Source organism: Rhinopithecus bieti, unplaced genomic scaffold (genome assembly GCF_001698545.2).
Source record: "Rhinopithecus bieti isolate Rb0 unplaced genomic scaffold, ASM169854v2 scaffold_11787, whole genome shotgun sequence".
In the NCBI taxonomy this organism is placed as follows: domain Eukaryota; kingdom Metazoa; phylum Chordata; class Mammalia; order Primates; family Cercopithecidae; genus Rhinopithecus; species Rhinopithecus bieti.
Window position 1 is genome coordinate 481,258 of NW_016806926.1, and position 15,830 is coordinate 497,087.

The 15,830-nt window shown below is 37.3% G+C and overlaps 1 protein-coding gene across 1 annotated transcript in view; it reads left to right on the forward strand.

The window, feature by feature from the left end:
- Positions 1–15,830, forward strand: part of FRYL (FRY like transcription coactivator) — a 294,438-nt gene that overhangs the window by 272,514 nt on the left and 6,094 nt on the right. The window contains 5 exon segments of the mRNA XM_017878697.1: positions 4,623–4,870; positions 7,160–7,367; positions 8,842–8,991; positions 9,660–9,758; positions 14,021–14,089. Coding sequence (XP_017734186.1) covers positions 4,623–4,870; positions 7,160–7,367; positions 8,842–8,991; positions 9,660–9,758; positions 14,021–14,089 — 774 coding nt within the window.

A 15,830-nucleotide genomic window follows, 5' to 3' on the forward strand; every position in this document is an offset into this window, starting at 1 on the left:
TAAATAGCTTCTTATTATTTGACGTACATTGCCATCAATTATCCAAAATTTATTCAGTTTTAGCATGAAGGGCTGTTGAATTTTTGTCAAAAGGCCTTTTCCTGCATCTATTGAGATAATCATATGGTTTTTGTCTTTGGTTCTGTTTATATGCTGGATTAATTTATTGGATTGTGTATGTTGAACAGCCCTTGCATCCCAGGGATGAAGCGCCACTTGATCATGGTGGATAGCTCTTTGATGTGCTGCTGGGATCGTTTGCCAGTAATTGTTATTGAGGATTTTGCATTAATGTCATCAAGGATATGGTCTAAAAACTTCTCTTTTTTGTTGTGTCTCTGCCAGGCTTGGTATTCAGGATGATGGTGGCCTGTACAATGAGTTAGGGAGGATTCCCATCCTTTTCTATTGATTGGAATAGTTTCAGAAGGAATGGTACCAGCTCCTCTTGTACCTCTGGTAGAATTCAGCCTGTGAAATCGCATCTGGTCCTGAACTTTTTTTGGTTGGTAGGCTATTAAGTTATTGCACTCATTAAGCCTGCCTATTGCTATTCAGGGATTCAACATCTTCCTGGTTTAGTCTGAGATGTAAGTGCCCAGGTAATTATCCATTTCTTCTAGATTTTACATTAATGACATAGATGTGTTTATGTATTCTCTGATGGTAGTTTTGTATTTCTGTGGGTTGGTGGAGATATCCCCTTTATCATTTTTATTCGGCATCTATTTGATCTTCTCTCTTTCTTCTTTAATTAGCTTGCTAGTGTTATCAACTTTTGGTTGATCTTTCAAAATAACAACTCCTGGGATTCACTGATTTTTTGAGGGTTTTTTTTTTTTTTGTCTGTCTCTACCTCGCAGTTCTGCTTTGATCTTAGTTATTCTTGCCATTTTTTTCTTTTTTTTTCTCGCTTCTTGCCTCTGCTAGCCTTGAATATGGTTGCTCCTTGTCTTCTCATTCTTTATTGTGCTGTTAGGGTGTCAATGTTTAGATCTGTTCTGCTTCTCTTGTGGCCATTTAGTGCTATAAATTTCCTCTACACCTGCTTGTAAATGTGTCCCAGAGATCTGGTATATTGTTATCTTTGTTCTCATTGGTTTCAAAGAAATCCTAATTTCTGCTCTTCATTTCGTTATGGTAGCCATAGTCATCAGGAGCAGGATTGTTCAGTTCCATGTAGTTGGAGCAGTTTTGATTGAGTTTCTTAGTCCCTGAGTTTTAAGTTGATTGCACTGTATCTGAGACAGCAGTTTGTGTATAATTTTCCTGTTCCTTTTACATTTGCGACGAGTGCTTTACTTCCACTATGTGGTCAATTTTGGAATAAGTGTGGATTGTTGTGCTGAGAGAATGTATATCCTGTTGATTTGGGGTGGAGAGTTCTTAGATGTTGCTTAGGTCCTGTGGGTGCAGAGTTGAGTTGCAATTCCTGGATATCCTTGTTAATCTTTCTGTCTCGTTGATCTGTCTAATGCCTCTGCCAGTCCGCCGCCCCTCACAGTCCTCCCATTATTAATTCGTATGGAGTCTACGTCCTCATTGTCAAGTCTCTAAGTGACTTGCTTTACTGAATCTGCGCTGCTCCTGTATTTGGGTGCATATATATTTAGGATAGCTTAGACTCTTCCTGATTAAATTGATCCCTTTACCATTATGTAATGCCTTCTTGTCTCTTTTATCTTTGGTGGTTAAAAGTCTGTTTATCAGAGACTCAGGTTTTGCAACCCTGGCTTTTTTTGTTTCTTTGCTCTCGCTCTCCGCTTCTTTTGAGCCTATGTGTGTCTGTCTGTGAGATGGGTCTCCTGAATACAGCAAACTGATGGGTGCTTAGACTCTACCCAATTTGCCAGCTGTGTCTTTAATTGGACCATTTAGTCATTTACATTTAAGGTTAATATGTTATGGTGAATGATCCTTCATTAATGATTTAGCTAGTTATTTTGTTTGCTTGCTAGTTGATGCGTTTCTTCCTAGCCCCAATGGACTTTTACATTTTGACATTATTTTGCAATGGCTGGTACCAGGTTGTCCTTTCATGTTTTAGTGCTCCTTCAGGTCTCTGTAGGCAGGCCTGTGGTGGAAAAATCTCTAAGCATTTGCTTGTCTGTAAAGGATTTATTTCTCCTTCCTTTATGAAACTTAGTTTGCTGATATGAAATTCTGGGTTGAAAAAATTCTTTTCTTTAAGAATGTTGAATATCGGCCCCTCCACTTCTCTTCTGCTTGTAGGTTCTCTGCGGAGAGACTGCTGTTAGTCCTGATGGCTTCCCTTGTGGGTAACCCGACCTTCTCTTCTGGCCTGCCCTTAACAAATTTTCTTCATTTCAACTTTGGTGGATACTGGACAATTACTGTGTCTGGAGTTGCTCTTCTCGAGATGTTTTTGTGGTGTTCGCTGATATTTCCTAAATTTGAATTTGGCCTGCCTTACATAGGTGGGGACAATTCTCCTTGATGATATTCAATTCAGAGTGTTTTCCAACATGTTGGCTGGTTTCCATTTTCCCTGTCACGTTTCAGGCACACCAATCAGACGAGATTGGCTTTCACATAGTCCCATATTCTGAAGGCTTTGTCTCATTTCTTTTATCCTTTTTTCTCTAACATGTTCTTCTCGTTCATTTCATTCATTGATCTTCATCACGATACCCTTTCTCTAGTTGTGCGTCCAGTTACTGAAGCTTGTGCATTTGTCACATAGTTTCGTGCCATGGTTTATCAGCTCTATCAGGTCATTTAAGACTTCTCACTTGGTTTAGTTCTAGGTTACGCCATTCGTCTAATCTTTTTCAAGGGTTTTTAAGCTTCTTTGCGATGGGTTCGATACTCCTTCTTTATCTCGGAGAAGTTTGATCATCTGAAGCCTTTCTTCTCTCAACTCGTAAAGTCATTCTCCGTCCAGCCTTGTTCCATTGCCGGGGAGGACTGGTTCCTTTGAGGGAGAGAGGTGCTCTATTTTTAGAATTTTCAGCTTTCTGCTCTGTTGTTTTTCCCATTTTGTGGTTTTATCTACCTTTGGTCTTTGAATGATGGTGACATACAGATGGTTTTGGTGTGATGCCTTTCTGTTGTTAGTTTTCCTTCTGAACATCAGGACCCTCAGCCTGGCAGGTCTGTTGGAGTTTGCTGGAGTCACTCCAGACCCCTGTTTGCCTGGGTATCCACTGGGAGACCCGCAAATAGTGAATATTCTTGAACAGTCGAAGGTGCTGCCTGATCATTCCCTCTGAAACTGCTTCGTCTCAGGAGGTGGTACGCGGCCATGGAGGTGTCAGTTTGGCGCCTACTGGGGTGGCCTCCTGGTTTAGCTACTCGGGGGTCGGGACCCACTTGAGGAGGCAGTCTGTCCTTTCTCAGATCTTCAAACTCATTGTTGGGAGAACCACTATCCTCTTGCAAAGCTGTCAGACAGGACATTTAAATCTTCATTTCTGCTGCCTTTTGTTTGGGTATGCCCTCTCCACAGAGGTGGAGTCTACAGAGGCAGGGAGGCCTCCTTGAGCTGCAGTGAGCTCCACACATTTGAGCTTGGAGGCTGCTTTGTTTACCTACTCAAGCCTCAGCAGTGGCGGGCGCCCCTCCCCCAGCCCCGCTGCCACCTTGCAGTTAGATCTCAGACTGCTGTGCTAGCAATGAGGGAGGCCCCGTGGGCATGGGACCCTCTGAGCCAGGCACGGGATATAATCTCCTGATGTGCCGTTTGCTAAGACCTTTGGAAAAGTGCAGTATTAGGGTGGGAGTGACCCAATTTTCCAGGTGCTGTGTATCACGGTTTCCCTTGGCTGGGAAAGGGAATTCCCTTACCCCTTGTGCTTCCTGGGTGAGGCAATGCCTCGCCCTGCTTCGGCTCTCACTTGGCGGGCTGCACCCACTGTCCTGCACCCCCTGTCCAACACACCACAGTGAGATGAACCCGGTACCTCAGTTGGAAATGCAGAAATCACCCATCTTCTGTGTCGATCACGTTGGGAGCTATAGCCTGGAGCTGTTCCTATTTGGCCATCTTGGACCAAAGCGCTATTTCTAAGTAAACACCTAAATCCTATTACTGAAGAGAAAAGAAAAGTCTTCAATGTTTCTATACAATAATAGGTGATATATTTTAACTTCAAAATATTTTAAACTTATGACCATTAAGAAAAGTTTATAACTGGTTCAAAAACTGTAAAAGTGGCCGGGTACAGTGGGTCACACCTGTAATCCCAGCACTTTGGGAGGCCAAGGCGGGCAAATCACAAGGTCAAGAGATCGAGACCATCCTGGCTAACATGGTGAAACCCCATCTCTACTAAAAGATACAAAAATAAAATTAGATGGGTGTGGTGTCATGTGCCTGTAGTCCTTACTACTTGGGTGGCTGAGGCAGGAGACTTGCTTGAACCTGAGAGGCGGAGATTGCAGTGAGCCGTGATCACGCCATTGCACTCCAGCCTGGGTGACAGAGCGAGACTCTGTTTCAAAAAACTACATATACATATATGTATTTATACATATAGTTAGACTGTATAAATGAACAACACTTAATAAAACAGACTTAGATGGATGGCAATACTTATTTATTGTGTTGTAAAATTCTTTTTTTATGTTTTATAGTTCACTAAAATATGATTGTTTTGTAGGATACAAGTTCAGTATTAAAGGAGGAACATGTTACAGCCTTTGAAGATGAAGGGTCCTATATAATTCAAGAACAGCAGGATTCTCTTGTGTGTCAAGGAATTCTTGATTTAGAAGAGACTGAAATGCCAGAGCCTCTAGCTCCTGAAAGCTACCCTGAGTCAATCTGCGAAGAGGATGTTACCTTAGCTCTGAAAGAGCTAGATGAAAGATGTGAAGAAGAAGAAGCAGATTTCTCCGGACTGTCCAGGTGAGAATACAGTATCATAAACACTGTAGTGAAGTGATAATCTCTCCCCTATTCCTTCCAAAGAGTGCCCCTGTATTCCAGTTTACTTACTTTCATTTCTTTGTGCGTTTCAGTCTGTAATCATACTTTGTGTGTTTTAGTCTAGAATCATACTATCTTCATTTTTAAAGATAGAATGCCTTACTCTAATGGGATATTTCTTCGATTATGGACATTCTCATAAAGAAAAACAATTAGGCCATTTTCAAAGCGTAGTAAGTGGTATTCCACATTTAGAAGCACACCAAATATCTATTTTGGCATGCCAAATGGCCAAATGTTAAAATCAATATTGGAATGAACTTCCGTGATACCAGAATTTAAATCTAAAATATATCCAAAAAATTGTTCTTACAGTTTCATGATCAGTGGTCATATTTTTTAAGTTTTATTTCTATTAAAGGCAGAAGTGATTATTTCTTAGATGCTAGATTGCTCCTTTTAAATGTTTATGCTCCATACATTAAAAATGTATTACCAAAAAGTATGAAGAATTCTCAAATGGAACTTTTTCTTTACTCATAGACTAACTTGAATAATCAATTATTATTTATAGTTTTTAAGGGAAATTTTGGTGGCTGTTATGAAACTCATATACCAAATAATTCTGTAACACATAGAATTAGAATATCCACTATGTAAATTTCATAAATATTTGTGGTTCAATATTATGTTTTTTATAAAGGTATCTAACTTCATGCACTCTGTGAGTGTATCTATTTCCCCATTCAACAATTTGGAGCTCCTAGATAACTGTTTTTATATAAAATTAATATTTAATAATTAGCAAGTATTTCAGAATTTTACTTTTACAATAAAAAATACACCTTTATACTTCATGTGATAATAGAGTTTTAACATATACAACACATTGGAGATTTTTTTTTACCGTCAACATATCAAGAATACTTACCCATATTTGAAAATATATAATCAGATATTAACAATAAATCTTAGTGATACACCTTTTTCATATTACTGATTTGAATATGGCAGTAGCCCATGCAACCATTCAATCATTAATCATGCACAAGTTCAGGAATGCCAGAAACGATGCTATTCAGCTAGTTGGCTTTCTAAAAGGCTGAAACCAAACAGTCGACTTTGGCCAACTACTGCAGCTGAAATAGAATGGAGCATTCCTACTAAGCATACAGGTTATCTACTCTAGCTTATAGTATACGTGTTAAAATCAGTCACCACAGTGACAGTTTTAAAGTTAACCTTTTTGAGGTCTCATTTGTTTTCACTTCAGATGTCTGCTTTATTTTGATGGTTTTCTCCAGTCTTTACTTGGGTCCCTCTCTTCCATATGCATTGCTCCAAAATTTTGATAAAGCCTTATAGAACTAGCTTGTAATGCAAAACATTCAATCTTAAGACCTTGAATAACACATGTCTTTTTTATGGAGTGTTAGACTCAAATATTTCTTCATTTTTATGGCCGAGAGTTGTAGAATGTCCAACCCAAATACATCTTCATCTTTTTCCGTTGTTCCATTTTGGTTTGTATAATCTGACTTTTGGGATTATAAATTATTTGAAGGAAATGGCCAGGTCTTATGTTTCTTTGGATTCTAATCTATTATTGGCCATATTGCTAGGAACATAGTATGTGCTTATGAAATAACTGAGCTAGCTATGTGTTTCCTGGCTAATAGCATTTGGACCCGTAGTCCTGGGTTCAAATTCTGGCCCTGTCATTTCTTACCCAATAACTAGACATATTATTTAACCTTACTGAACTTTTTGTTTCATCTTTAAAATCAAGATAATAATAGAACCTAATCCTCATATAGTTGCAAAGACTGAATGAAATTATCCATATAAGGCACCTAACATAGCCCTTAACACAAAAGACCATGATCAAAACTCTAAAAATATTATTATCCCCAGTGTGAGGCTGTTCAAATAAAAGCCTCCAAAATTGACCATTGAAAATGAAAACATTCTCATTGGTATTATTCATAGAAGTTACTAAAATTATAGTGGTGGCACGTTATAGGACTTGGGTTATTTTAAGGTAGTTGCTTGAAATTAGAGTTCTAATTCTAAAAATGCTAACTAGAAAGAACAGGAATTCACTTATTCACACTTTCTTACAAGATTTAGGTGGTTGTACATTTTCTAAATCAGTGTGTATATATGAATAAAAATAACCTGTCAAATGACTTAAGCTGTCTTACGTGATTGAGCCTATTCTTTTTTTCTGAGATAGTGTTACGATATTTGTGATATCTGTGTTAACAGTCAAGACGAAGAAGAGCAAGATGGTTTTCCAGAAGTACAGACATCGCCTCTGCCATCACCATTTCTTTCTGCCATCATAGCCGCCTTTCAGCCCGTGGCATATGATGATGAAGAGGAAGCCTGGCGCTGCCACGTCAATCAGATGCTGTCTGACACCGATGGGTCCTCTGCAGTGTTTACTTTTCATGTGTTTTCTAGGCTTTTTCAGGTCAGTGAGGTTCAGGGTATCTGAATTTATATTATAGTTACCTATTCAAGTTACAGTTTTTCTTCTAAAATCAGCATCTCCAATTTTAATATTCCTACCAGTTTTCTTTAATAATTTTTTTTTTCTAAGCTAGTGGTATTACTTACATTGACACTGTGACATTGTGGTACTGCTGGTACATTACACAATGACTGGTACAGATTTCTCCCTTAAGGCAATTAGAATAAAACTTCAAAACAACATCTGTTTTCTGCAGTATGCTTAGGCACTATCAGGATACCAAAGAAATAAAGGCCTAAGCTCTGCCTTCAGGGAGCTTACAGTTAATATATCATAAATCAGTTTATAATCAAGGGTTAACGTAATGGACACATTTATGACTCTGTGAGGACCTTAAAATTTTTAGCTATTAAGGTTGCTTCCTCCCCAACAACAACGATAATATAAGCTAAAATTTATTGACTACCCACTACATGCTAGGCACTGTGCTAAATGGCTTTATAGTAAGTGTTCTCACACCACAACTATGGAATGTAGATTTGATTTTTAGCATTCAGTGGAGAGGGAAACTAAGGTACAGAAAAATGCCACCATTTAAGTTATATCCTCTGAACTATCTACTACCTTTCCTCCCTTTTCTCCTCCCAAATTTTGCCCATCTTGGAAGACTCAGCTAAATACATTTTCTTACCGAAGCTTTCCCAACCACTCCAACCTCCAGTCTCTCTCTCCTGGAAGTTCTTTAGCGCTCGTTAACGGGAGCGCTTATTTAATTCTGTACTTACTGCATCACTACTTGGTTTTTCTACTTATATTCTTACTGATGTTGTAAGTTTCATGATGGCTCAAAGTGTGGATTTATGCTTTTTATTTTAATCATAATGCCACCTAACAGTGCAACACATATATAAGTAGATATACTTTAACCATTGATACTACTGATAATGTAGTCTAATTTATTGACTTACTGTGAGTCAGGGATTGTCTGTTTTATGAAAATGAATATTCTTGGACTCGGAGAAAACATTACTCTTAATACATTTTTTATGACTTTACCTAAAGTTAAGCCAGATGGCAGCCCATAGTCAAGAATAGTAAACTACATTTACTGAAAGTTTCTTTCAGGTAATAACTTTTGATGAACAACTTCCTCAAGACAAGTGAGGACTTTGATTGCTAAGAATGTACAGCATGCTTCCATCTGTCTGCCTCTGATGAAAAAATCTCAGGAATAGGGAGATGACTGGCATATATCATTAATTTTTTCAGTAATACTATTTTGTAAATTTTGTTTCTTTTAGAAATTAATATGTTTCCTAAGGAAATACCTAAAATACGGATTTACAGATCAATGGTTAAAACTCTATATATCATTATAATTTTAAAATAAAAGTCTACCCTATTATGCTTCTTTACTTAAAGGTAAAAAAAGGCTTTCTTATGAAACACTAAACTCTTTTGCTTTCCCCCATAGACAATTCAAAGAAAGTTTGGAGAAATAACTAATGAGGCAGTCAGCTTTCTTGGTGAGAGTCTGCAACGCATTGGTACCAAATTTAAAAGCTCCTTGGAAGTGATGATGATGTGTTCAGAATGCCCAACAGTCTTTGTGGATGCTGAAACAGTAAGTTTTTACATGCAGATTTATTATAAAGACTACATTTGAATGGCATCATTCAGTAAGTCTTCTTTTTTTTCTAAGTAATTCTGAATTTTATGGTATAAAGGTTCAGATTTTCAACACGATGATAAATATTTGGCAAACTACAATTCTGGTATATTAGATGCAGCAACTTGTGACTGTTTCTGATTCCGACTCCTTCCTGCCCTTACCCTCCACAGAGTCCTAGATGGGAAAGCTAAAAAGTCATGCTCTAGAGATGGGTAATTTTTTTATTCTTAAATAAAATGCGTAGGAGATGCCTAAACCTTCCCCCATGAAATACCCAGGCCTCCTGGTTCATTTCCTGATTTATTTCCAAGCACACTTTTAGATTATATATTAAGGTATTTAAAGAACTAAGGTTTAAAAATCTTCAAGGTTGAGGTATGTACTGGTCCTGCCTGACGTCTTTGAAAACACTTGAGGATGTCCTTCCTGAGACTTCTGAAGTCCCACTGCACTCCTACTGTTCCAGTGAGAGCTCAGCTCTTAGTAGGGGACAGAGTAGAGTAAGAGAATACCCAAAAACCAACTAACAGGTATTCCATAACTGAAAAGTCTCATGATTTTGTGAGTCTCGTGATTTCAATCAGAAATGGTAACCTGGGTCAATATTTCCGATTTCACAGCTGATGTCATGTGGTTTGCTGGAAACCCTCAAGTTTGGTGTTTTGGAGTTGCAAGAACACCTGGATACATACAATGCCAAAAGAGAAGCCACTGAGCAGGTCAGTCTCTTTTTACCATATGCGAAAAGTGGTTTGCTCTTGACACTGGAAGGGTAATCCTGGCAGCAGAATAGCCCAGACAGAAAAGAAGACTTCTTAGCACCTGCCTCAGGGTTTTCCTGAGAGCAGCAGATTCTTTGAGCTCTCTATCCAGCGAATTCCTACCTTTGGCTTTTAAAAATCAGCTCTCTAACAGCACAATGGAAAACCATAGCTTTGTAAAAAGCTCTGTGGAGATTATATAGCTGCTGTCAACATTCCAAGTGGGGAAACTGAAGCAGTATTTCTCAGTGCATTAGAGAATTGTGGTCTAGGAAATCCACAACCTCTGACAAAGCTATGATCTTTTTCCCATGATGTGTACATGTACATAGGCAAGCAATGGGAGAAAAAAGCATTAGATAATCACCTCCTAAGAAAGGCCTCTTCAAGTCCAATCTGGCATTGAAAACAGAGTTCCTTCCCTAAGAGTAAATCCAGCACGTTTTCAATTGGGAGGGGCAGAAGAACAAAAAATAGTTTCTCTCTTTCACACAAACTGCATACAGTAGACAATTATTTTTCTAGGAGATGGGTCTTTCATTAATAAGTAGTAAATATCTATGACATGTATAGGCCTATGAAAATGAAAATGAAGTGTGTGGTGGTATCTCATGGTACTATTCTGCATTTCCCTGATGACTAATGTTTGAGCTCCTTTTCAAATGGATCTCATTTAAGATATTTTGTGAATCGTGGCTTCAAGTACGTTGTTCATTTTTGTAAATGGGTTGGGTTTTTCTTATTGATTTGTAGGGTCTTTTTATCCTAAATGGATATAGCCTCTTTTGGATATATGTATTGCAAAGATTATTTCTTCTCTGTGGCTAGCAGTTTTGCTATCTTAGTAGCATTTTTTGATGAACAGAAGTTTTTAATTTTAATAAGTCCAGGTTATCGGCCTTTTCCATCATGGTTATGGTTTTTGTATCTTCAGAAATCATTGCCTACTAGAGGCAAAGGTAGATTGTTAAAATACTGGTCCCAATGAATCATGCTTCTCTGTGGCCACACCCCTTTGCAATGTGACTTTCCTATTCTTCCCATGAAGAGACAGAATCCATTTCACCATCTCTTAAATTTGGGATGGCCTTGTGATTTGCTCTGACCAATCAAGTTCAGAAGCAATGCTGTGTAACTTCCAAGACTAGTCCTGAAGTGGTCTTTTGTGGCTTCTGCTTTTGCCATCATACTGGTCAGAGTGCAAACTGGGATAAACTCTGGGAAACTATTTGACCTCTAGCCTGCTGGAAGATGAGGCCATGTAGGGGAGAACAGAGGCATTCCAGTTGACAGCCAGTGTGCAAGACATATGAGTGAAGCCAACTTGGAACTTCAACCCTGCCACTTCCCCAGTCAAGCCATCAAATGACTATAGACTCATGAGTGATCCTAGGCAAGACCAGAAGAAAACTCCCAGCCAGCACATAGATTCATTTTGGTTGTTTGAAGCCATTAAGTTTCAGGATGGTTGGTTTTAAAGCAATAGATACAATTTATAATAGGAAAATATCAAACACCTACAAATAAATCTATCTAAAGATAGCTGTACCTCTATACAGAAAACTGCAAATATTGAAAAAAATGAAAGACCACCTAAATGGAGGACTATATACCATGTTTATCAATTAGAAGACTCAATATGGTAAAGAAGTCATTTTCCCCCAAAATGGTCTATAGGTTTAATGCAGTCTCATTCAAAATCTCAGATGGCATATTAACGGAAATTGACAGGCTGATTCTAAAATTTTTAGGAAATTCAAACAACTAATAGTGCCTACAAACTTCTTGAACACAGGTTAGCAAACTATAGCCATCAAGTCATATCTAGCCCACTGCCTGGTTTTGTAAATACAATTAGTAGAAAACAGCTATCTGGTTTACTTACATATTGTCCATGGCTATGTTTGCACTGTAATCGTTCAATAGTTACAACAAACACTATATGGTTTGCAAAGCCTAAAATATTTACTGTCTGCCCTATTTAATTTTCCTGTTAGTTTTTGAGTTATACATTCTTTTTTTATTCTTCAAGACTTCTAAGGCTCACAAGTGAATTGAATGATTTTTCTCTCTCCAGCACTGAGAGACCAGCAGTCTCTGCCGACCTTCTCTGTCTCCCAGGGGCTAGTGTGTGATTTCGTAGCCTCTCCCCCTGCAGATAATAAACAGGAACAGCAAGTGTCCCAAGGGGGGAAACTGCACAGAGACTATTGGGGTCACTTCTCTGCAGTTCTCTTTTCTCCAGGATATTGGCCCTCAATATCTCACTATCTATCTTTGAAAACTGTTTTCCCAGCCCAGTGAAACTGTAGGGCATAAACTCTAGGCCACTGCTTTCTGTTCAGCCTCTATGCGCAGGGACGTGAATATGAATACACCTAGAGTAAGCACTGGGGCAGGTATTGGGCTCACTTTGGTAATTTTCTCTGTTTGAGTTTTCGCTGATAGGATTCAGCTTCCATAGTTGTCCTTGCAGGATTGTTCTTATATAGGCTACTCCATCACACCCAGAAGTAGAACCTCGACAGTTAAATTTTAACCTTCATTTGAACCTTGAATAAAGAAAATGCCGTGACAGGAAAACTGATTAGATGTGCCGTGTTTTGTATGCTCTGGCTGGAAAGGTGTGGACCTGTATCTCTCAAGCCATTGTGCAGCCACAGGACTATGTGGTTGGCTTTTGTCTTTTAACAGAATAAAAATCAGCAATAATTATGTTGAATAGTACCCCCCAAAAGGCTGTATCATTAGGTACACAGTACAAAAATAAGCCATTAGTCAACTGAAATTATTTTCAAATTTATTAGTATACTTAGACAAACTGGACAAGATAAGGGATAATTAAGATTTTAACATTTTGTATGAATAAAGATTAATGCACAGGTTCCATGTTAGATATCAACTGCATTTTACTGATACAAAGAAATCCACTGATAGCTTTTGACAACGGCTGCCATCAGCTGTATCTCACCAGAAAAGCTTAACATGTTTTCCTTCAGAGATGCTATCAAGCAAATAGCCTAAGGGCCAGTGAAACCTGAGAGACTGAAATAAAAGGAAAATAAGGTCAAAGAGATCATTTTTGAAATAACTGAAATGTCCAATTTTAATTCTTTGTGGGTACAATATAAGCTACAATAGAGAATGTTAAATGTCGAATACTAAAATACTTTCAGAGTAGCTGCTTAATGCAGCTAGTTTGAGTTTCTCAAAGTCCTAATGATTTCATATATATATATATTAGTTGTATTGTTTAATAGTATAATAAAAAAAAAGAACTTAGAAGTCAAAACAACTGATAATATCAAACTGTCCAAAGCTAGGAGCTTACCTTGAATGTACTTAACTTTTACTTCGGCCTGGAAATTCTGTGAGTCCAGCGTTCTTTTCTACTATACCACAGTGCTATTGTTTTATTTATATTTTGCTGAAGAAAATGTACTTTAAGTTATTTTTGAAGTACTCCTTTTTTTAACTTTATTTTTTTAGAGACAGGGTCTCCCTATGTTGCCCAGGATGGTCTTGAACTCCTGCCCTCAAGCAGTCCTCCCCGCTCAGCCTCCCAAAGCTCTGGGATTACAGGCAGGAGCCACCACACCCAGCCTGTACTTTTATATCAACATTAGGTATACCCCCAGAGAATGAAAAACCACATTTGGCTTTTACATCCAGTATTGTTTGGAAATAACATGTTTGTCATTCATTACTGTCCAAAAGAAAGAAAAGAAAACAAGATTTAAAATGGATCTTGATTGCCAGTTCACAAATTTAAAACTGACACTAGTCTTCTGAGAATTATACTTCTCATAAGCAACAGACCTGCTTAATTCTAAGTTGCCTTTATTATATTGACTAGAGGGGAAGCACATCTTTCATTTCCCCGTCTTACATTACACAAAGGTCAGGCATAGGTTATGAAGGTTTTCATAAAACCTGCAAAATGAAGAATATCCTTTACTGAAATGGAACATCACAGGTCCCTAGAATGGAATGGGTTTTGTTAGTATAGCTGTCACAAGTGTGTGCCTCTTGTTATATTAATGCTATCCCTGCTTTTGTTAGTTCCATGTAAATGATTTGGCTTAAATAGGGATAAAATTCTAGGTCTGCAACCAATCCTAGAACTTCAAGTTAGCTTTAAGTTTGGTGTTGTATATGGACAGGCTGTTACATTACCCATTTCATTGTGCATATTAAATGTTACTGTTACTTATTTTTAGTGGCTAGATGATTGTAAGAGGACATTTGGTGCCAAAGAAGACATGTATAGGATAAACACAGATGCACAAGTAAGTTTCTTGTTCTTGTTTTTGCTGTATTTCTGTATCAGGTAAAACAATGCATATGTTCAAATATCCTTATTTGATTATTTCTAAAAATAAAGAATATTTGTAAAACTTTTCATTCTGGTTATCAAACAATCTTTGTAAAAGCTCAGTGAAATACTGGTTTTGTAATGAAAAATTCACTTTAATAAAAATGAACGACCAGGTTGTGACTGAAGCTTAATAACATTCAATAGATAAGCTTGATGGATATCTGGAAAGCCCAGGTCGGCTTTTAATTGCATGTGCCTCTTAAAGAAAAATGTGTCCCATGTTAGTATTCTGCTATTCTGTTAAATTGGTCAAGAAAGCAAACCTAAGAATAACGTGATATAATACGTCCATACTAAAGGTAAAATTAGAATTGAATAAATTATAATGTTTTTCTCTAATATAAGGCTGAGTGAAAATAAAGCATTATATTTTCTTAGAAAGGTGCACATACATAAACACATACATTGAAGTGAGGATAAGTTAGGGCCTACAAATTATTCTAATGGGAGTGCAGCTTCATAGGGGAAAATACATTCATCAACTGAAAATTATTTCCATTTGACATCAGAATTCCAGTCTTTTATACTCTACCTTTGGTTATATTATTACAGATTTCTAGTCTCTGTAAAGGTTATACTATTATTAGGTTATACTATTATAGTAAAAAGTTGAAGTTTTGCAAAAACTGCAGTGTTGAGAAAATAATAGTATACTCGCTAAGTGTTAACTATTTACCAGCCTCTATCATTATCTTTATCCTTACAACTCAGTCAAGTAGTTGCTTTAATTATCCTGGTTTTGAAGAGAAGCTAATTTATCTAAAATCAGAAGTGAAACCAAGATTGAAACCTAGGCAAGCTGACTCCAAATCCTGCACTAATGTTAAAAAGAAACCGCGAAGTCATCTATGTAAAGAAATGAAGATAAGGAATTAACCCTAGACCAGAATTAGATCCTTTGGTTCTAATTCTGTCTTTGCCACTGTTTAACTGCATCGCTGCAGCAAGTAATGCAACCTTTTTTCCTACAAAAACTAGGTGTTTATATTAAGTGATTTTTTTTTACATCCCCTCTACCTTGAAGAAAATTATATCCATCTTAAGACCAAGTCAGTTAACATAGCTTGAGGTTTTCTACTAAGTGGAAACTGAACATTTTAACACTTTCATTTATATTTCAGCTCACCTTTCATATTCAACTTTTTTGATGGTGGAAGACCCTTTTTATGCAACTTGATCTGTCCTTGTGTACCAGTCTTGTCTTTTGCATAATCAGTCAAATATTTGTTAGATGAATAAAAGAGAATGTGCAAATTTTAATATACTTTAAAATGTGCATATATATACGCACACACTCATCCACAAAAACTGCCCTGTTAGCATATTTAGAGTAATTGCTGGTAATTCAGAGCTGTGAAATTCATTACATTTGTGTTATTTCCTATAATTATGATCATAAACTTTATCAGTTTATGTTCCATTACATCCCAAAGTAGAGGCTATGCATATATGCTTGTAGAATCAGTTCTACTTTATTTGTGCTAATAGAAGTGAGGAAAGGTATTTACAATTCAAATTGTTAATTTCCATATGAAATAAACTGTAAACCCTGAGAAATTTAGATATGGAATATGCTTGACCTTGGATTGTGCTCAACCGATGTTTACTGGATGAGCATCCACGTAATTTATGGTAAGCAGCGTGGAGCTAAA